Below are 23133 nucleotides of genomic sequence, written 5' to 3' on the forward strand. Positions count from 1 at the left end.
GAAGCTTCAAAATACATTTAAAATTTTTCTCAGCATCTGGCAGAACGTCTTCTGGACACCTCGGCTGTTATAATTGTTTGTATTTACAGCTAATCCCTGAGAGCCAGGATTCATATTTGGCCCAACACTTGCATGCTGTGTAATGTTCTTTACTGACATACAAACATATTAAACAAAGTAATGTTTAGAAATCGTTTTTCACTGATCAACAAATAAATTATGGCATAGTGAATCATGTAAATACAGATGAAGTGCTTTAGTTTGTACTAGTACATTACAATGCGGAAAAGTGATCTCAGTGACTCAGAGATAACTGACGTGAGCATTTAAGAAACTCTTAAGCTTAAGCTTACTTGTAGGAGATTGGGATCAGATGTGATTCAGCAGAATACACACACCTGAGAGCAGACAGAGTTAAACAGAACAGTGGCAGCTTGATGGTGCTGGGATTTGAACCACCTGACCTTTGGCTCAGTGACCCATAGCTTTAACCACTGACCAAAACATTGAACATTTTGGCTTCAATTCATTAACGTCTGGGTTATAGGTCCAGCATGCTGCACTACGCCATTCTACTGCAAATGGTTTGCGCTAACAGGAAGGATACAGTAACTCAAATAACCCTATTTTACAACTGTGTTGAACAGCTCAAAATACACAACATGCCAAAATGTGAGGTGGATGGACAACAGCAGATTCTACTCCTGTCAGGCAAGAACACGCAACCTGGACCACTAAACACCAGCTTTCAAAATCAGCTTTGTTTCTGTATTTATTTTGCTGTCCAAACAAGCTCTTTTAAAATGATCCCGTTCCCTATTCCATGAAATTAAGTGAAATTGAAAAGTCCATTCTGTTCTTAATTAGAAGAATATTAAAAGCAAATTTCCTAAAATGTTAATAAACTATTTATTTTGCATTGTAATTTCATGAACAACAGAAATTATATACTTACATTCCAGTAAACCTTTTTCTTGAGATTTCTTGTCTATAGAGTGAATATCTTCAGTCGAACATCAAAAAAGACTAGATTTCTTTTAATGAAGTATGAAAATACATACATATTTAATTAAATGAAGTCTCAATTGGATAAAGTACATTTTTGATAAAGAAAAAAAAAAAGAAAAAAAAATCTGATAAATAATAATAAAAATAATAGTAAAGGAAACTAAATGGTAAAGATTGACTATAACATCAATAGTTAAAAGAAATGACCCTAGTAGCTTACAGTGACCTGTCTTGCCTTTAACCCATTTATCTACAACTCGAGAGTCATCTAGGACATAAAGCTTGTAAACGGCCCATGTAAAAGTTGCTCTGTCAATGTTATGTAACATTACTACACCAATACAGCCCACCCTCGGACTTGGGGTTTGAGACTTGCATGTGAGTGACTTGACAACACTGACACAAACGACTGAGAAAATGAACCAATATTACTATTTATTTAAGTATACAATTTAGTGTTTTCATTCCACATTCCAACCCATCTGTAAGGTTCGATGTCAGTTTTATAGATTTAATGCAGCATGATCCTTGATGGATAGCAAAATTCAGACAAATACTGTTAAAACAGCATTAAATGCTACACAAAGATCCTTAGTATTTAACTTGCCTGTGTTTGTCATGCGTTTTAAAAAGCGTTGGCTTTTTAAAAGCTTATATTAAATGGTTTAAGTTACTGAATAGTTTGTGTAGTGCTTTAACATATGACTTAAATAAAAAACAAAACAAAAACAAAAACGAAACTGTTATCAGGGATGTTGATCATATTTCGAAACAAACTGCATTCACAACTTTGTCAGTTTCAATCTACAGCATTATTTTTTTTTTCAATAACACCATAAAGCAAGAAACTAAACGTAAAAATAAAACGGTCTATTGTATCACGTGCAGTGTTCAGTGAAATCTTAACCTGGTACAGAGAACCACAGGAAACAATCTGTGAAATTGCAGCACAACGTGGCATTGTAGTGACTTTCATCTCAACATCCGTGCAAAACATAATGATAGTTTATCAGCCGAGTGTAGTACATTTACATAGAGTTACAGGATTGGTGGCTGGGTGGAAGGGTTAAATATTCTGATAGAAGAACCTCTTACCAAAACAAAGAGCTAAACTAGGACTTGTATAAGAAAATCATAAGTACAGAAAAGCAGGGTATGAAAATAGTGTTTTCAGTCGTTAATCAACAATTAACAAGAACGTAGAGGATCCTGTCCATCTCCCTTTCCTCTGTAATGAGGGAACAGAAACATTCAAATCAACAAGTCGAGAAAAGCCCTTCCTGGCATTAATCTTCACATGGTTATTCCAGGATATTACTTTACAGAGGATACATGACGATACTTTACAGATTATATGAGGTATTGCACAAATTATTAAAAAAAAAAAAAAAAAAAAAAAAAAGGCAACAAAAATATACAGCGATTTGAAAGACCATGTACAGAGTTTGAGTACATTTTGGAAATGTGAGAATTTAGTGTCAGTTATTCTACTGGGTGGGAGTTATCATATGGAGACGAGGTCTAATCTTCCCATTCATCATCGTCCTCAAAGTCTTCATCTTCTTCATCATCCTCATCTTCATCTGTGAAACAAAAATACAGCTTTAATTGAATATCTTGAGCTTTAATACGTGCATGCAGTAATGTAGTACACGAATGCACCGATTTGGAGAGTAAAAAATGTAACAAAATTACAGACTAAAGACTAAACTCTTATGGTAAAGTTTCTGGATTATCAATATGTTTGCAAACACTAGAGATATTAGAAACGTCACGCTAGCTTAAAAATGCAGTGAGCCGAATGTTTCGTTTCATAGTGTCTTCTTATGTTATATTCTTTCGTTACAGACACATTAGCACACAAGACAAACAGGTCTGTTCTTTATATTCGTGAACAGATAATCTGCCTCCCACCTGTCTTTAAAGCTCCTATTGTCCATCTTTCGTTTGGCCATTTTTGTGGAGGGTGGAATTAACTTCCCCGATGTGACTGTAGCATGGTTGTTAACGAGTGTTAACAGAGTGCTGTTCGTGACTACGCGTCAATACAGTAGCAAGGCATTCTGGGATTTGTAGTATTAGCGGAGCATGCGGCTAGCCAGCTGTAATGCTCATTTGACATGATCTCGCGGGCCAAATTTAATTACACCGTGGGCCTGAGTTTGACACCCCTGATCTAGACTATACTTGAACTGGAACACGTAGACCTATATAGTATAAAGCTTTAGGAGTAGGCACTTATATAAACCCTGCTCTGGACCATGATCACTTTAAGCCGAACACAGGGTTCGACTTCAACTCATCCTCTGCAAGACTGAATTGTTTTTTTTTTACTTCAGTTTTGACCTACTAGCATGAGGATGTCTTTTAAAGGAGACTATAAGCCCTTCTTTAAGCTGCTCTATTTTAGAGCATCTCCCAAATGCAGTAAAGGTATATTTTAAGTTTTATTAGACCATTTCCCCTAATGCTTCTTTTGCATTACTGTGTGTGTTTCTTTTACAGTTTTCCCTAATACCTTATTACCTAATTTCAATATTTAAATATACAATTTTAATGTGAAGTATTAAATAATTTAAGTATTGTTTAACATTAAACAGAATCATTTCAATAGATACTGTCAGTCAGCTTGTTTGTGAGGATTACATTAGATTAGATTTGTTCATAAACCGTTCACAAGGAGGATGCAAATAAAAATGTAGTACCAGGTGCTTTAGATCTAATACACAGCCCTTTACCTGAGGAATGGATGGCTTTGCTCCTCTTCTGCATCACCTCCATTAGTGCTCCCACGATACCCGACGTAGGAGCAGGTGTGGGTGGTCCCGATTCCGAACTATCTGAAACCTTCTTGGTAAAAGAAAAAAAAAGAGAAACAGTTATTATCATATTTACTCCAGTTTTTCATGTTCTGTTATTAGTTTCATGACTCTCAATATCAAAAAAATAGCACAATATTGTAAAAAGCGAATAGAAAGAGAATTGGGGAAAAAAAACAAATCAAAGGAGGCAGAAAGTTTTAGAAGGAAAAGCCTCGAGCATGTTGGTGTATGAGAGAGTTTTCTAGTTATGAGCCAGTAAGAAAATGGTGAGGAAAAGCCTGGTGTGAACTGCTACTTAAATCAAAAGCAGCTACTGCGTTTTTTACTGAACAACGATACAACAGTCCGACTCACTTAGCTTCTGTTCAATCACACCATAAAGGCTCTTAATTTCTCAGGCCAATATTTACCTAAATTCAGCTTTTTCACAGGGTGAATTTTATTCACGTTTGGTCCGAGTACTGCTTTACCTGAAAGCTTTAGTTTTCAGGTTACTTTCATCTCACCAAATCAAGGAATGAACAGGTACACCACTGGTGTTAAAAAAATGACCCATTGATATTAATTTGATGTCTTAAAAATCTTGGATATCCATTCTGGTGTGTAGACATATCCTCATCCTCTTACAGGTTTAAAAAGGGTGGAATCCAAACATATGGTTGTGTAGGTTTCACTCTTGCTATCAAGGTGGTAGACGTGTAATCTGTGAATGAGAGCGAGTGCTGCTGACCGTTTTGAGCTGAATGCCCTGGCGGATCTGGTCGAGTAGAGCGTCGCGGCCCGTGTTAGTGGATGCTGGACGCTGGCTGTTATTGTGGTCCACCTTTTTCAGTTGGGTGCCCTCTCTGATCTGCTCCAGCAGGGCTGATGATTTACCCCCTGCGGGCAAGGGTAATGACTCCCCACCTCCGTCTACCTCGGGTGGTGGTGGGGGTCCAGGAGGAGGCGGAGGAGGAGGAGGAGGTGGTGGAGGCGCTCCTCCTGCAGCTGGTGGTGGGGGTGGAGGAGGTGGAGGGTGAGACTGAGGGGCCTGTGGGGGGATGCTGGCATGAGCAGGAGGAGGGGGAGGAGGATGGCCCCTGCTTGGAGGGGGAGGAGGAGGTGCACCAAAGCCCTGGCGGGAAGGTGGAGGGGGCGGGGGAGCAGATGTTGGCGCTCGGGAAGGAGGAGGGGGAGGCGGTGCTCCTCGTCCACGAGCAGGGGGTGGGGGAGGAGGAGGGCCAGAGTTGTGATGTGGAGGGGGTGGGGGAGGAGGACCGCCACGGGATGGAGGAGGTGGAGGTGCTAGAAGAAGAAAAAATAAGAAAACAAGATTGTAGAGAAAACACCCATTAGATGCTGTTCATTTTTCCAGCACAACAAACATACAGAAACAGAAGTGTATGCAGAGTTAATAGTTAACACCACTTCACTGAACTCAACTATGCTTTGCATCCTGGTCTTCCAGATATTAGCCTGGACTTCCACAGTTTCCCTTAATGAACATTTTAATTGACATTTTGGAAAGTGCATACTGAGACTGTGAGCTGGAAGTGCTTTTTAGAAACTTTTCTATCTTTAAAGGCAACAATTATCCTTATTTTATCCAGGGAAAGCTGCTCAGAGAATCCAATGCTTCTCTATATGTAAATAAATATAAGATTTATTATTATTATTATTATTATTATTATTATTATTACTATTATACAGCTGACAAACCCCTAATGACAATTTTGGCTTGAGTAATAAAACAAGGACTCAAATTCTGAGGATTTACATCTGAAAGTGTGTCCAAATTTTTAACTTCAAACATTCATAGTGATTATTTAAATAGTTTGTTGCAGATTCTGTGTTGATCTCATTTCACTATGAAAAAAGAAAAGAAAAAAAAAAAGGTACGATGTAGATGAAGAAGCCAAAACTTTTACCTCCACCTGGATCACTCAAGATATTGTTTTGCTAATCTACTGTATCTACTGTATTAGAGTTATACTCAGATGACACACACAGGCTTGACTACAGACCACAAAGCCTGCAGTCGCACATCCCTTGAATATATCAGGAGGTCTTAAAGGGCCCATGGTATCAAAAAGAGGAATCAGAACTAGAAAACCTTTGTAGAAAAGACACCGTTTTGTTTTCAACTTAGAAACTTAGGGACATTGCAGAAATGCATAAATTTTATGCATTTTCTTTTCATTCGAGACATGAAGGCATATGTAATTAAATGCAAACTCCTCTTCGGAATTCATGGGCTATTTAAGAAGTAAGTTGAAAGTCAGGTAAACAAACCCAGCCAAAACACTGCACACCACACTAACAATCATATTAATCATCTAAGGCATGCAAATCTACTGTCACCGAGACCAGCCAGAGGGAAAAACGTTGGCCACACCTACCATTCCACCTGGGGGGACCTAAAGAAAATCACACAGATGTATAAAACATACAACTTTTCTTTAACAGTCCTTAGACTTTTTTTTTTTTTTACTTCAAGAAATGTTGCATAACATGAAGACCTTTAGAGGAAGCAGGCTGGAAGTCTTTCTGTGAACTTCTATTTGTAGAATTCATATTCAGAGTAAATAGGGACAGCAGATTACTGCAATCAGTAAATACTTAACCTGGTAACCTAAATGCTCAGTCATTTAAGGTTTAAATTTAACTTTTAGTGCATAGACATTCAATCTGCTTGGTTGTGTGTCCAGAAAAGCCTGACTTATCTAGATATTGCAACAAGCTGACATTACTGAATTTCACTAGCTGTCTGCAAACATATTCCTATAGAAATAAAAATTGGATATACTTTAGAGTAGTCAAAGTGCTGCTTGTATCGCAGCATAGATTTACTGTCCTCTAAAAATAACTCAACATACATCAATTATTGTCTAAATAACCGGCAAGAAAAGGGAGTTCACCCTAAGTGAACATGTCAAAACTGTGTCCAATGTGTCAATATTTTGCGTGAGAAGCATCGTCTTGCACTCCTCCATAAAGACATCACTGAGCTGCTAGATGTTAGACACATGGCGCTTCTCCGCATTCCGCTTGAGGAGGCCCCACAGGTTGACCAATAGGGTTCGGGTCTGGAGACATACTTGGCCACTCCATCACCTTCACCTTCCTCAGCAAGGCAGTTGTCATCTTGGAGGTGTGTTTGTATCATTATCATGTTGGAAATCTGCAGTTCGGCCCAGTTTTTGAAGGGAGGGCATCATTTTTTGCTTCAAAATGTTACACTATATATTGGAATCCTTGTCCACTCATGCAGCCCCTGACCAGGATGCTACCACCACCATGGTTGACTGTAGGCAAGAAAGAATTTTCTTGCTACTCCTCACCAGAGCGTCGCCAGGACTCAACTTCTTTGCTTGACCCTTACCAGGTCTGTTCTGAGTAGAACCCGTCTTGGAAAAGCTTTGAATGATCCTGGCCACTGTACCGTAACTCCGTTTCAGGGTGTTACCCATCTTCTTATAGCCTAGGCCATCTTTGTGGAGAGCAACAATTAAAATTTTTTAAATCCTCTTTAAAAAAAAGGTGTGTGAGTGTTCTTTGCCATGAGGCACCATGTTCAACATGCACTTGACATTATGAGAGAATTGTACACAAAGCACCAAATTATAACTGCTTTAATACAAGACACACAAATTTGTATGTTCCTGTTTGGCAGACAAACGGTTAAACAATGTACAGCTGTAATCACTTAGGCCCCGTTCACACTGCAGGTAAAAGGGGCCCAAATCTGATTTTTTTGGGGTCAAGTGACCAGGTCAGACTTCTTCAGGAGTAGTGTGAACACTCAAATCTGGCCCAGATCTGATTTTTTTCGAATCAGATTGGGCCACTTCCATATGTTGTCCTGAATCAGACCCAAATCTGATTTTTTCCCAATGTGGCCGCAGTGTTCACAGCCCAGGCGGATTTGATGTGACTTTTATCTACATCGACATTCGTCACAATTATGCGCCGGCGAAAATTTTTTTTTTTTGCGCCGGCGAAAACGTGACACAAACGTGACTGGTAACGTGTGTGTTAAGAGTGTTATATAAAGTGGTTACGTGAACCAGCTCATAATGTTTGCATTGAATACATCACATTATAGAATTACATGATATGTTTGCTTACACCAGATGATACAATACTTCATAACCTCGCCAACTTTTTAGCGCATGGCGTGCTGCGTGTGACGTCATTGTTATTGTTCGTTTGCGCATGCGGGTCAGTTCGAAAAACAGCAAACAGTTCACACTGGTATCTGATATAGGCCACATTTTAAAAGGTAATGTGAACAGCCAAACAAAAAAATCAGATCTGAGCAAAATATCCAAATTGAGCATTAAGACGCAGTGTGAACGTGGCCTTAGGGTTTATCACTCTTTTGACAATAATGGCTGTATGTTAAATCTATACTGCTATACAAGCTGCACATTGACTACTCTAAAGTATATCCAAATTTCATTACTATAGTATTGTCTCTTGAGAAAATATACTAAAATGGTTGCAGAAATGTGAGGGGTGTACTCACTTTTGTGAGATACTGCGTGTGTGTGCGTATAATGTACACTGCGTGTAATGTACATAATGTATGTAACAGACTTAGGCCATTATGTTCCAGCATGATGATGGTTTGCCATGGTTGGTGAATAAGAACCCAGATCCCTGACCTCAAGCCCAGTGAACACCTTTGGGATGGACTGGGAATCCAACTAAACCCCAGGCCTCCTCACCCCCTTCCCCTTAGAAAAGCTCAAATCCCCACAGCCCAGGAAAGTAGAGGCTGTACTACAGGCAAAGGGGGTACCATATCTGTGATTTTGTAATAGGATATTCAAGGACAGATTGGGATGTAACAGTCAGGTGTCCACAAATTTTTGGCCATATCATGCACTTAATCAGTTTTTATGTCTGCCAATAAAGAGTCAAGAAAGTCACAAATACAAATATGTAAAGGTATAAGAGCAAGTCCATCTTCATCTGACATCTCAAATCAGAAACACTCACAAAAGTTAACCTGAAGTTAAAACAGCTGATATGCTGTGTGGAAAGTAATGGAAACCTAAGCAGATTGTTTTATTTGCCAGCTAAATAACCATGTTTAGATTCGGCACGAAATCACTCAGTAATGGAATAATGATTAATAAATGTTGCATCGATTTGCATTAGTGGGAAAACCAGACAGAGCTTTCCTTAATAAATCTGTACTGCCTCATATTGCGTTCAAGTTCAAATATATATATTGAATGAATATACGTTTGTGAATTGTATTTCAGACTCTTTGCTCACCTTGTCTCTTTAGTTCATTCTTGACGGCCTCCACGCCTCCTTTCTTCTCAATGAAGTCGTAAATCACTTTTGACGTTTTCTTGTCTTTGAGCTGTGCTTCGGAGATGCCGCACATATCGAACAGGTTCTTCAGCTCGGGGTCCAGATTATTCAGCTGAAATGCGGGCAAAAGCAATCGATTTTATAACAATTTTCAGAAAAGACTGTAGCACAAGTATTAAGCTGTAACGTCTTAGTGGCATTGAAACGATAAACAATTCTACATTAAAATACATGCTTTACACCAAGCAGAAGGATAATAAGTGTTAATAATAAGCAAGCTGGGGGAAAAAAAAACAACACCACGACGTGTATAGTTCTGGTTATACAGCATTACCAGGTGGGTGCATTATGCTGTTTTACACACCAGGACATACATTCAGTCCAATCCTGACACCTTGTGGCAGGCTTTTTGAGAGCAAAAGGATGTCCCATTAAATCAGGGATGTCCAATCTTATCCGGAAAGGGCCATTGCGGGTGGAAGCCACACCGGATTCCACCTGTTTAATCAGCTGTTCTTGGCTTTTAGTAGACTCTGGTGTGTCTTCTGCTTGGTTGGAATGAAAACCTGCACCCACACCGGCCCTTTCCGGATAAGATTGGACACCGCTGCATTAAACACCCACAATGCACTACAGTCACTGAGTTTTTAGATGTAGAAAAATGCACACTGCTTTGCTCATACTGAGAAATGTCTTCTTATGATTCATTTTTTTTTTTAGCTGTGGTATATATTCCACATAACTCCAATGCAGAGCTATAAACAGCAATTTGTTTGTTTCTTTGTTGCTTAATGCCATATCAGTAGCATTGATTACTATAGTGATACTAATAGTGATATATATGTAAAGTGTAATATGTATGTATTATGACAAGTATAATGTAGCAATATAAACTGTAACATGCCACTTGATGTGGGATGCATGTGTGCGTGTGTGTAACAGAAGAAGAGCAGAGCCTGTGTGAACACAAGGCAATTCACACGCCAACATGCCACTACCACACAGGTCGGCATTGTGTTGTAAAGAAAAGCCACTTCAGTATGCACGCATGTGTGAGGGTGAGTACGAGTGACAGAGCAAACCCTTGTTGTGGTACTTACATCGAAGCCTGTGTTCGGGTCCCAGCCTACATGGCCGATGTGTCTGTTAAGAGACATGAGAACCTGTGTTAGTACATTCTGATACAGTACAATGCAAACAGAAAAGAGGTCCGCAAGTTCCATTACTTTAGCCAGTTTATGTGCATCATGACTACAGATTAATGACCAGCACATGCTTCATTATGCACATCTTGCACAAAGAAACAATATTTCAGCACACTAAACCCGCACAGCTGGTCCAGGTTCTGGTGCACTGAAAAAGAAGAAAGGGGAAAAAATTAAAACTAAATAAACTTACTGAAAATTGCTGGGGGTCCCGATGTCAGCCTTTGTCAGTTTCTTCCTCTTGCCTTTCACCTTCTTCTCTTTCTTGTTAAGGCTACTGTGCACCATGTTGTTCATGTGGGAATTGTTGTGGAAGCTCACATTGTTAATTTCCGGGTTCTTGATGTCCACGGTCGCCATTGGCAATGTGGGCCCTGGGCACAGCACATTAAACAATGATTGTTAGCTAGAACGTCATTTAAATCCCAGTTTGGTTATCCATATTGCTGAGCAGGGAGACGATCCTGCTGGCTGAGATCTCAGACTTTGTGTAGCCAACAACAACTTATTCTTTCCATGCACAGACACTGAGGGGGTGTTCTACAAGTCATTTACAGCCAACAGTCAATCTCTCTCTCTTACACACATACACGTGCCTGACAATGCAAACTTGAATGACAGATTCTTGCTTTGTAATGCCAATTTCCAAATTTTTTTGTGACATAAAATGTCAAGAGGGCAGTAAGTGGACAATGTTAAGTGACTTATAAATTCCTTCAGTATTGCAATAGTACACATTTCAAGGGTTGATTCATTTGTATACTCTGCAAACTTGGGCACATTCCATGTGCATGTTTACATAGCGGTCTGACATAAGACGTCTGTGCACAAATAAAAATGTTCACACGGTGGCAGTGTTGCATGTGCCAATCCAGTCCCTTTGTATACAGTCCTGTTTTTTCCTAAGACCTAAATTTTTCTTTAAACTTTTTTTTTTCCAGGGGAGAAAAAACAGAAGAAGGAGAAACTGCAAGTAGCATATACTCTACAAGAATGTGCACCAAGGTCAAAAGTAATCGTGACCCATAATGTACACTGACTAATAAATGACTGTGATGGACGAAAGGAAATCTCATTTCACTGCACCTGAGCATGGATAGTAGTAAAAGACCTGAATGAACATAAATGCAGGTTATTTACACTGCACCTGGTCAGTCAATCGCCTCCTACAATAACTGACTGTTGCTTTACTGTCCTGCCGATCTGCATGTGGATTGTGGACAAGGCCCAGGTTCTACCTTGAGTCACACCACCACACAATATAAAGCCCAGAAAAATCCAATGGCTTTTTTCAAGCTTAAAAGCAACAAGGTAAAAAAAACAAAAAGACAGGGACAGACCTAGCACAAGTCCAGTGAAACAAACCTAATTTCATTAAACTTGACTGAAAGAATTAAAATGATGGTAACAAGCATTATTAAAATAAAGGAAAGTGGAAGGCGTCTTTTAAAGGAATAAAAAGGATGATGAAAAGTTCTATATTTCCAGCTAATGAGGATTCGGTTGGATTACTGTAGATAATGTAGCTTCTCTCATAAAAAAAGGAGGAAAGAAATGTTTAGGAACAAAACCCTAGTTTTGAGAGTAACTCAGAATTTTAATAAATAAATAAAGAAATAAATAAATAAAGGGGGGGGGGGGGTAGCTTCCAGTCACAAAGTGGAACATTTCCAGAGCACCAGTAACATCCAGAGTCCAATACCAAGTGCAGCCTGCATGAGTCTTGCCTCGCTATCTTCATCAATACTGTTTATTAATGCCAAACAACACATTATATAAATTATATATAATATAAATAAATGTTTGGTTGATGAAGCACAAATGGGAATGTTTTTTTTCTCTTTATGCTATAAATTACACTGTGTTTCTGAGATGAATGAAGATGGTAATGTTTGAGGTTTTCTGAGCAGATCACAGCGTTATCCTAGGGCAATGATATCGAGTCAGAAATCTCCAGCTAGTGTTGTATTAGTTTGGGGTAAATGCCTTAAACAGAAAAATCAGATTTTTCGTCATTTTTACTAATCAACTGTATGCAGCTATTTATAATAGTGTGTATTATATAAACAAGACAGAACTGAACTCCTATCCAGGTCGTTTACAATAGAAGTGCATTATGAGCGGATTTTATTTTCTTCTCATTTCACTTGACTCCTTAATACAGTTTCTCTCGTTTGTGCCATTAAACGAAACAAGTACTGAATGAAAATAACATTCAAATATTAAATCAGCATTGAATGCAAGTACTAGAACACATACCATTTGGTGGGTCACGTCTTTTCTCTGCAAAAACAAAATTAACAATGTTAAAAACCTGGGGGCGACTCAAATGGTAGAAGCTTTCAGCAGAAAGGGAATTAAAAGTCAGGTGATATTTTCTTTAGCGTGAGGTTAGTTTGTTAAGGATCAGACTGAGAGACATCTGGAAGAAGACTAAAGCCGATACAGTTATGAAGCAAGATCAGATCTTGTATCAGAGGGGTTTTTTTTGTCTTACAAACAATAGTTTGTGGGGAATTAATACTGAAAAGCTCATGACATACAATCAAAGCGGTGCGAGAATAGGGAGAATAGGTCTAACGTTAAGCTTCAGGAAGCATGGAGCCCCATCTGAAAAGACGCTCCATACACAGAAAACCTCAAACTTCAAAGCTGAGCATGCAAACAGAGCAGGAAAAACTGGATGTAAGCCACACAGGAGACAGAGAGAGTGACAGAGAGAGAGAGACAGAGAAAGTGACAGAGAGAGAGAGACAGAGAGCGAGAGAATAGGAGTGTGCTGTGCTCATGACAGAAGAAGGACGGTTGTTTCCTTATCTGCAGAAGTCATTCTACAGTTTAAGGAAATAGAATAACTTGCAGCCTCTTTAAAAAGTAAATGAAGTCACATATAAAGTCTAAACATTTACAAAGGTTTAAGTACAAAGGCTTAAGTGCTTCACCTCAACCCATGAAAATGAAATCTTTGTATATATAGTGCAGAGGCTTGTACATACTGTAGAGTCAGGTGAAGCAAAGCCATGCCATTTATATCAGCTGTCAAACAAATCCTCGTAAAATCCTCACTCACAACTTCGTATCTTTAGAGTGACAGAACACATTTGACTAGTAATGCTATTAGGTAGATATTAGCTGACTTGCTCTACTATCTAGACACTGCATTGTTTGTATTTGAATTTCGGTCTATTTCCGCACCGGCTTTAAGGGCTATTTCATAGCAAATACAGATGTTAATCAAACATTAAATAAAATGTAACTTGGTGATTAAAAACAGCAAAACGTTTCCCTGGGTCCATTTCAGTAAAAACTCATAGGTCAGTCTGGTGTGGATTATAAAGCACCTTGTGTACATCTACAGGGTTTATTTCAAATAATTGGTTATATTGATTTCCTTATGTTTAATTTATAATGGTGGATTAAGGGCTTGAGGGCAGACAGTAGGATTACTGCCCCCTTTAGCGGTGTAGTTATTACTGCAAAAAAGGCAACTGAGGCCCAATGAGGCAGGAGTCACGCTGCACCACACACTCATTAAGGTTATATAACTATGCTGTTTTAAACCTTGCCATGCTGTTTTACCAAAATCTTATATAAACAATTAATCAAATATTGGGCTTGCTGAGTTTCTCATTCCTCGTTTCACAAAACTAGCATCTAAATCTGAGTGATTAGCAACATGCGTGTTTCCTAACAGTGAGAGATGATATAGGGAAAATCACACAACCACAAATTTTAATCGTTCGTTTGTGGTGTCAAAAAATGTGGTTTGCTAGATACCGAATTAGTTCTGGTTTGGATTCATTGTATAGAAGGTATCAGTTGTAACGGCCACACTATCGTTAAACTGTGTGCAAAATAACAGCAAGTCTCCAAGCAATAATAAAATATATATAATAGTATATTTAAGGGATGTGCACACACTAACCTTATATGCCAATCATAAATAGTGTTATAGAAATAAGTTATGTCAGTTTTCCTTATTATGCTGGACCACCATAAAGGACATGTGAAATATATAAACGATCGGTTTTAAGAAGAAATAAATAAATAAGAAAATCACATCACCATGTGATGCTTGTGCACCAAGGATAAAAGTGAGAAGAAGCTAAAAAGTTAGAATGGCATAATCACCGGTTTTCTTCTGTCGTCTGCTGATGAGGTCATTAAGTGCACAGCGGAATCGTTTCGCTTCCTCTTCATTAGCAAAATTCAGGCCGATCTGGCAAGTCTGAAAAGCACACAGCACGGCACAGGCTATAAGACTACATAAGTTAGAGGTGTATGCCGTGTGATACACACACATGCGGGGGGGAAAAATTCTCATATAAGACAAAAAAGAAGTTCTAAATCTGACTGTGCAGGAAACAGAGCAGTGTGTAAAAATGCTTACTGTTACAAAGCCACTAAATTACAGACTTTTCTGTGATCAAAGTCAGGAATAACCGCTGAACCGCAACGCTTTGCTTGGTCAGTAATGCCCTCAATTTGCTTGCTGATATTGCTGGCTAGACATATTAAATATTCCATTTAATATTGTTATTGTGTACACATGATGAGAGCTGTTTAATTTATTGGCATTGAGAGACATCACAGCGATTAAGTAGCTCAAGTGAGTTATAAGACTGCTCATCATAAAACTGCTGCCTTAAGAGATACGCACGAAATTTGGCTTTATATCTGATCATGATTACACCATAAGTTGCGATAGAAAGTCATAAACACCATACAATCGGTAATAAACACGGCATAAAAATATGGTATGCGTGCACAGGAGCTCAGGTGATTAGCCATGATTCTAATCTAATGAAGTAGATCTTCGGAGATCCTGTAGAAATCCTGTAGATCCTGTTCTCACAGAGAACTATCTAACTGGGAAAGGTTAAGCATATTGATCAGAAGCAGGCAGACTTACATCCCCTGGAAATGTGATAAAGTAAGGTCTTGAACTATTGCTTGCAAAATTAGTGTACAGCTCCTGCTCAAACTTAGTTTTTCCATCCTGCAAAACAACAACAAACAAAAACAAAACAATGAATAATCAATCTGTTTATCACATTTGGATCATTCTCCATCCGAGTATTTTTACGCGCACATGCTACATTCCTGATTTCAGGAAGTTCACAGTAATGCGCACACAAAGCGTGAGGCGTACCTGCAGCACACTCACCTTGATATCGAACACACGGATGAAATAAGACCTCTGAGGGTTGTCTTTCACCAAGCAGGCCACGCCACAGCATCGCTTGCTCCAAGACGGACCTCTTTCTGCTGCGTACACCTGCACCACTGCTGAACACAGAGTCTGCAGAACACAAACAAGACTTCCTGTCAAACATAAAGCTCCATGATACAACAGAAATTCAACTCGACCGACTACACAATAAGAGCACACGAGCCGTGTTTTATCTATCTGAATGTGGGTCATTAATTATGAGCAACAAAATTCTATCTGGGCAACTTTTCACACACAGTTTTGCAGACAGACATGATGTTGTTCCATGTGTTCAGTGGGTATCTGCTTAGCTCTAAAACAAACTATTGTGAAATCTAAATAGCTTAAAAGAAAAGATTTTATTGTCAGAGTTAAAAAAAAAATGGAGAACGTGTAGGATACAAGTTTAAAAAAACAAGTTTAAACATTAATAGTGTTGATAATTGACATGTATTTTTGAAATAAAATATTTAATATATAAATGCTTTTACGCTTTGTGCATATAATGTAATTTTAACTAAAGTCGAAAATAAGTATTCATATATAAATGAACACTAATGAAACCTATAAACCGACTCAAACCAGAAAAAAAGAAATAAATGAAATAACAGAAGTTAAAAACAAAAACAAACAAACAAAAACTTACTAAATAAGAATGAATTACAAAGTTTATATTGACTCTGCGAGCAAGTGTGTTTGTGCCACATGGAAAAGAGAGCAGCAGTAAGTTGTGTCCTCTAGGACACAGGCAAGCAAAGGCAAAAAACAGGCCAACATCTTGGCAACGTAGTCAAAAGGAACAAATCCAAGATCTCGGAGAAGATGAAAAATTTTCCATGGACAAGTGTGCTTGCTTACACACACGCACATGTGCACATGCATGTGCACGCGCACACACACACACACACAATAAGGTAAAACGTCATTGTCAGAAATATCATAGGACTAATAGGCCAAAAACTGTGAAACTGGCCTGGAAAATACCAGTGCAAAAAATATGCTAAAGTAGGCTAACTAAGACAAACAAGACAGGAAAGTAATTCAATCTGCGTGCTAAACTGCCACGTCAGTAGCAGTAATAACGACACATGGCTTTTCTTCAGCTCAAACGGGGAAAACTGCTTCCTGCACATGCTTGAAAAAAGCCCTCTCAGCATTAGGAGATTCTGACTAAAGGAAACACAAGGACAGCTCAGTGGCTCGGTGGAAGCTCAAAACAGAGACCAAGCGGCTCTACAGAGACCTGCTCCGGGGAGGGAGTTCATCAGATTCAATCCGATGTCACCCAGCTTCTGTTAAGGTTTCTAGTTTTCATAGTAATGAGGAAATCTTTTTGAATGCTAAAGTGTAATCTTACTGCACATCGATAAGTATTCAGCTTGGTTTGGAAATGCTATTTTATAGGAATTCATCTGGTGCTAACATGAAAATCTGGACAGAGTTCAGCACTGGCTCAGCACTATTATTCTTTCAAGCCAAAAAACCTTGCAGTGGAGGAGGCAGATCAGTTCACTTCCTGTCCATAAAGACTGCTGACTGAGCACACATCCCTGTTTGGACCTCTCTCCACCCTCTCTTCCTCCCTTCTGCCCACCCTAGGACACCCCCCTTACCCCCAATTGTCAGAATTGGACTTGCTCCACATTCTCTGCCTTCACATTTCAGTGCTTGTTCAGAAAGCAGAAATGAATGGACACATGACTGCTGGAAACGGACGCCGATGTCATGTCTCATAATCAGCCATCCCTACAAAAGCCCACTTCGTGGCCTGGCTCTTTGGCTGTCTGTTCTCGACTGAACATTGCACTTGTACTGTCAATTGACTTTTTGGCTCCATCAAGCATGGACAAATAAAAAATCTAAACAGGATGTGAAATGAGAATGATGTATGTTATCATTCACAACTGGAAATGAAACAGAAATTAAGAATCGATTAGATGGTGATTGTGGCATTGACATTAATCTAGATTTGGGGTATACACACTCAGAAATAAAAGTATGGAACTGTGTTTTTCCTGTCATTGGAGTGGTACAATTACAATCTTTTGTATCTAGTAGGTCTCGATCTGGTGTACCTTTAATTAGCATTTACGAACAAGGCCTTAAGCAACATCCAAGGTCCAATTACATAGCATAAATTAAGTTTGTAAATGATACGAACTAAAAGTACAGCTCAGTGTCTTTATTTGGAAACTTTGGTGTCAAAAGTGTCTGGACAAAAGGTTGCAACTACACAGGAACACATCAGGTGATATTCTATACACCTGTGAACCCTTTGCGATTAAAGATGGTTCAAGATTCACGTGAAGCTTCTGATAAACCCACAGCACACAACTGTTTCCATAGTGCAGTGCTCGATGATATCTGATTATCACAGCCAATATTTTGAATATAATTATATAACGATTTACACAACAAATTATAAGTTGTGCAGGAACATCCCCATGCTAAAGCAAGCTTTTCACTCATATCTGGACTAACACAATGTAATCCAGATGGCATTAGACCAAGAGGTAACCTGTGTTTTGTTTAAAACTTTTAACTCTTGCTTTTGAGCTTGAGTGAAATTCAGTTCATCTTGCTGTCATTTTATTTATTGTATAACTAAAACTGCTTGCTTGATAAACGTTTTACCCGAATACTCCTCTAAATCTATGAAACTTGACTCTGCACAAAAAGATGCTGATTTCAGCAGATTCTTTTTTAGTTTTTTAGCTGTGACACACAAGTGAACCAAAAATTTTAAGAAGAAGTGCGATCGTTCTTGAGCTGGAATGAACTGCTTTCGTTGCACTAAAGTGGTGTGACAAACTTTACCTGTTAGACAGAAATAAAACAAAAAACACAGCACTGGTTAATTCTTCAGTGCAAGTGATTTACTGTTGTCTGGGACACAAGGGCAGGAAATAGTTCAAATCCCAAACAGACCTATTAGTCCCTAGAGTCTAAGCGGCCCCACAACACACTTCATTTGTGCGTTTGATCCAACACTGGAAAAGGCAACTTCATAAACAAAAACTGGTAGATTGTGAGCCTGAAAACAACAATAAGTGATTGTTTTAGAAAGAAAGCTGCAAGATTCTTGTAAAATATCAGTTCACTCCTGCACAGTTAACTGAGTAAACTTAGCTTGTGACATGAAACCTACATGTTGCTAATTCACCTTTTACACAACATAATAATGTTAAAACAACTCTTGTAAAAATTGATTTATTAAAAAGCAAACACTAAACACTTTACTCCACATTTATTCAGTGCATCTGCTAATTATTATTATTATTATTATTTATACAGACACTAGTTAATGTAGATGTATTTAGTAACAGTTACTTAAAAGCCTTTATCTTTATCATTAATTCAGGCTTCTTCACCTTTAGATTAGGTTTGTAAATGTTATTTAAATCTGTTCACGACGCTTTATGAACACGTTATAACGGATAGTTTAGCTTCATGCTACGTGCTTAGCGTCATTAACCGTTGTTTTGTGTCGCGTTTAAACGGATAACGAACAAAACGGTCCTGAGTTTAAAGTCGTGACTTTACATGTACAGTGTTGATGGTTGTTGCCGTGTACATAGAGATGGATATAACTAGTGTCCTGTAAGGTAAACAAACCCTGTGCTCCGGCCTACACTGCAGGAGGAAAACAAAACTGCTCTCTTAAGTGCACTTAGTAACCCAATATGTATGTATGTATGTATGTATGTATGTATGTATGTATGTATGTATGTATGTATGTATGTATATATATATATATATATATATATATATATATATACACACACACACACACACATACATACATATACATACAGTGTGTGTGTGTGTATAATAAATATATATATACACACATATACATATATATATATACACACACACATACATACATACATACATATACAATATATATATATATATATAGTGTACGACTGGCAGAAGGAACTAAACTAAACGAGCAATATGATTCGGTTGCCCTATTTGCCCTCAGGCTCACTTTCCATGACCGAACAGCCTGCTCATGGGAAGTCTTATATATTCCCCCATGTCAATCCCAGCTAACTCAGGCTAGCCGGTTTAGCTTAGCATCAAAACAAACACGTCTCTCGAACACGTCCGTGCAGCAAAGGGAGCATTTAAAGACGTTAAACCGAATTTCCGACCGAACTCGAAGCAAAGTCGCAGTATGCAGAACTTACGATGCATTTCCTTCCCAGGTAGTTGAAGAGACACTCGTTCTCCTGCGGTGTGAGAAGCAAAGAGCCAACGTTTGCTAGCCTCCTCTGAGGCGGTGCGGTCATGTTGCACGAACACCGCTGAGTCCCTGGTGTTTGTATCCTGGTGAAGTTTTTTTGTTTTTTTTTATGTGAAATATGTGCGATCAGACATGATCATGGCCTGCACTCGGCCCATCCTGGAAAGACACAACTCACAGCTTGTGTTTTCTCCACGCGAAATCTCTTCACAAACTAAACTTCTAATCCTGCTTGTAAAAAGTCAGTTTGGATGTTTCAGTAATCAGCAAACCGCAAAATATAAACTTTCATCCCGAACTCCTACAGCAACAACGATCCCTCAAACCAACATGGCAGCTCGGTGGGTGAACCGATGATGCAGTAACCGAAGGGGGTCTTGACATCAGCATTTTCAGATGCTATAATTAATAGCCTTGTGTCCAGAAATATTCGTTTATTAAAATAACATTCGATTCGTTCAATACAAGGGTTCCTTTTTTGTTGTTGTAATGGTTCCGATAACATGGGATATTTCTAAAATGCGCCCCTCTTTGTGTGAATGGTTTGTTCCGGTTTTCCCGTGCATTCTGCAGTATGCGGACGGATGAGCTGAGTTCGGGATGGGCGGAGTCTCATGAAACTGGAGGGCGGGTCGATGAAACGTCATCACCACGCGCAAGATTACAATTTCTTTGCATGCCCTTTATTTATTTGATGTGTGCAGGATCAGGTTCCTCATGTTAATAATAGTGGGAAATGCTACTACAAAAATATGCACATGCTGCCTCTTAAAATCCAACCTGAAACAGCACAAAGTCATTACTTACTCCCAAGCATATTGTTGGGAGATGAAAAATAGTGTGTATATTTATATGAATTATTTGTGCATTGGAAAACACTTGATCCTGTGCTCTATGACCTTTCCACCTTCGTAAACAGAAGTGTGTAAAAGTCCTTACTCAAAGCATCTGATTGCTCATGCAATGAGCGTGTAAACATACATTTATGGGATTTGGCAGACGCTATTATCCACATCGACTTACATTTATCTCATTTATACAGCTGAGTAATTGTGGGTTAAGGGCCTTTCTCAGGGGCCCAGGAGTGGCAGCTTGGTGGCCCTGGGATTTGAACTCACAACCTTCCGATCAGTAGCCCAACACCTTAAACTCTGAGCTACCACATCCCCTAACATGCCACCATATATATAAAATCTTGTTCACTAAAATGTTCAGTAGTAAAATGGTTAATAAATGTTTCAGAGCCTTCTGAGTCTGAAAAAACAAACAGAGTTCTTTGGTTTGCTTTGTTTGGTGATGAGTACTAATAGCAACGTCCTAACCTGAATGTGACCTCAGGACTATAGCCTACAAAAAGAATTATGTTGCAGCACTTCCTTAGTCAGACAGAAAAGCCCAGCACCTTTAATTGTGCATCCAGTCTCTATAGAACACCACTGATCTCAAGCCAAGGCCAAGGACTACAAGCCAAGTAGCAGCACTGAATGCACTACAACTGCCTTGGCTTGAGATCAGTGGTGTTGTAGAGAGACTGGATACCTCATGGCTAGTACAGGCTACATACAGCCGGAATATAAAGGAGTGGATATGCTGGTTTGTAAAACATAGGATAATCGAGGTCAGCAAATCAGTGCTGCTAACACAGATGAGAGAAGTTTGCTATTGTGGGAGTCTGGTATAAACAAGCCATTGGTGCCTGGACAGGTCTTTGGCACACAGGCCCAGAAGGCATTTAAATATACAAAGAGAAAACACAGGACAGATTGATCTGGCACTTTGTGTTGACACCTTATTCCCGTGGAGGTATCAAAGACTGATTGCCTTCATGGAAGGAGCTACATGGATTGTAGTGTAAACCACATTGGTGCTACCACATCAGCCCAGAAAATAATGGTGGGTTCATGACAGAGTAAAGCATGATTGAGCCTTTAAAGCACAATTCATCAAACTGCTGACCTCCTGACCTCAATTCTGAAATAACATGGACAGTGGTGGGATGATTATTGGACTTTGAGAATAGGCCATTGACAACTGATTATATAGTACACCGATTACCGGGTAAGTTTTAGTTTCACTGTTGACCTCTGTCAAGTTACAGGGGTCTGCCCTACACAGGTACAAGCCCAGAGCAAATGGGCTATATTGCGGATGTGCAGTCACTACTAGAAACACAGACAAAAAACAGTTGATATTAATTGTAGAAGGTGCCCCAGAGACCCTGCAAAAACTACTATGTAGATCGTAATTAGCCAAACAAAGCTGCAGATCTCACATGTGGAAGTAGTAAGATAGTGACAAGAGCATGTATATACAGTATGTGCTCTTACATGGTGTTTTAGTGCAAGTCTTCTCCTGTCAAATAGGGAAAATGTGACAACACATGCCTTCCAGCATGGAGGAGGATGGGGATGGTACGGAAAAACCTGTGGGAGTGAAAGGAAAATTGAAAATAACAGTTGATGTCAACATATCATCGTCCTTATTGTGTGGCTAGTACTGCAACATTATCAGGAATACACTAGTGCAAACAAACAACACCACAAATCTATTTCATACCTGAGGTGGGTTCTGGAAGTGGGTAGATGGCTCCAGTTTTTGAGAGCTGCCTACCTATCAAGCCAACACAATCAGACAGCAGAAACAAGACCATAAACAGAGACTGTGAAATCCAGATAAAGGTGCCAATTTATGGCAGAGCCAAAGTTGATGCCCAGTGTAGTTCACAGACAGGGCAGAGACAGATCATTTGGGTCAAGATGACTTGCCACACAAATGACTGCCTTCTCACTGCCACTGCTGTAATGGATGACACTGCAGAGCTTTCAACAGATTATGCACCAAGTATTGCTAAAAATAGCCATTCAGGCTAAACAGATCATAGTTACATCTAGTTGTTGATGTTTTACCTGCCAGTTATCTACATGCCCTGTAAAATCGCTGCTTCTATGCAGATAAGTGTTGTCATGGTGCTATAAATCAATGAACATATAGCACCACTGAAAATAAGTTTTTGTAAAATTAGTAGTTTTTCAAGGTCTACCCTAAATGTGTATACAGTATGGCCACATACCTGTCTACAGACGACAGTGCTAAGCAGTGTATTATACAGTATTAACTAATAAAAGATCCAAACAAAAAGTTGATTTGACTTCAGACATCTTTTTACTAGCCACATTTATGCAGTACTCAAATAATGTGGCATACCCAGCATTCCTACCAAAGATACTGATGCTATAGATCAATCAGTCTGGTCTCACAGACAAAAGTGTGTCCAAGGCCAGCCCAAGACTTTTGGGGATGCCTGAATGGGCCTCTTCTTTCTAATGA

The 23133-nt window shown here is 39.0% G+C and overlaps 1 protein-coding gene across 6 annotated transcripts; it reads right to left on the minus strand.

Moving 5' to 3' along the window:
* Positions 1–1422: 1422 nt before the first annotated feature.
* Positions 1423–20384, minus strand: wasla (WASP like actin nucleation promoting factor a). Of its 6 annotated transcripts, none has more exons than XM_047819732.1 (12): positions 19751–20383; positions 15510–15644; positions 15255–15341; positions 14474–14570; positions 12602–12625; positions 10536–10716; positions 10238–10280; positions 9096–9249; positions 6209–6226; positions 4561–5114; positions 3747–3858; positions 1423–2591 (listed from the first exon to the last, which is right to left on the minus strand). In XM_047819732.1, exons 1-12 carry the CDS (start codon positions 19850–19852, stop codon positions 2530–2532), a joined length of 1569 nt encoding a protein of 522 aa, XP_047675688.1. In that variant the 5' UTR covers positions 19853–20383; the 3' UTR covers positions 1423–2529. The 6 variants fall into 6 exon arrangements, with proteins under 6 accessions (XP_047675688.1, XP_047675689.1, XP_047675692.1 ...); XM_047819733.1 differs by having other exon boundaries at positions 3747–3855; positions 19751–20382; XM_047819736.1 differs by lacking the exon at positions 12602–12625 and having other exon boundaries at positions 19751–20384.
* Between the last annotated feature and the right edge of the window lie 2749 nt (positions 20385–23133).

The sequence above is a fragment of the Tachysurus fulvidraco genome, chromosome 10 (genome assembly GCF_022655615.1).
Source record: "Tachysurus fulvidraco isolate hzauxx_2018 chromosome 10, HZAU_PFXX_2.0, whole genome shotgun sequence".
NCBI lineage: Eukaryota > Metazoa > Chordata > Actinopteri > Siluriformes > Bagridae > Tachysurus > Tachysurus fulvidraco.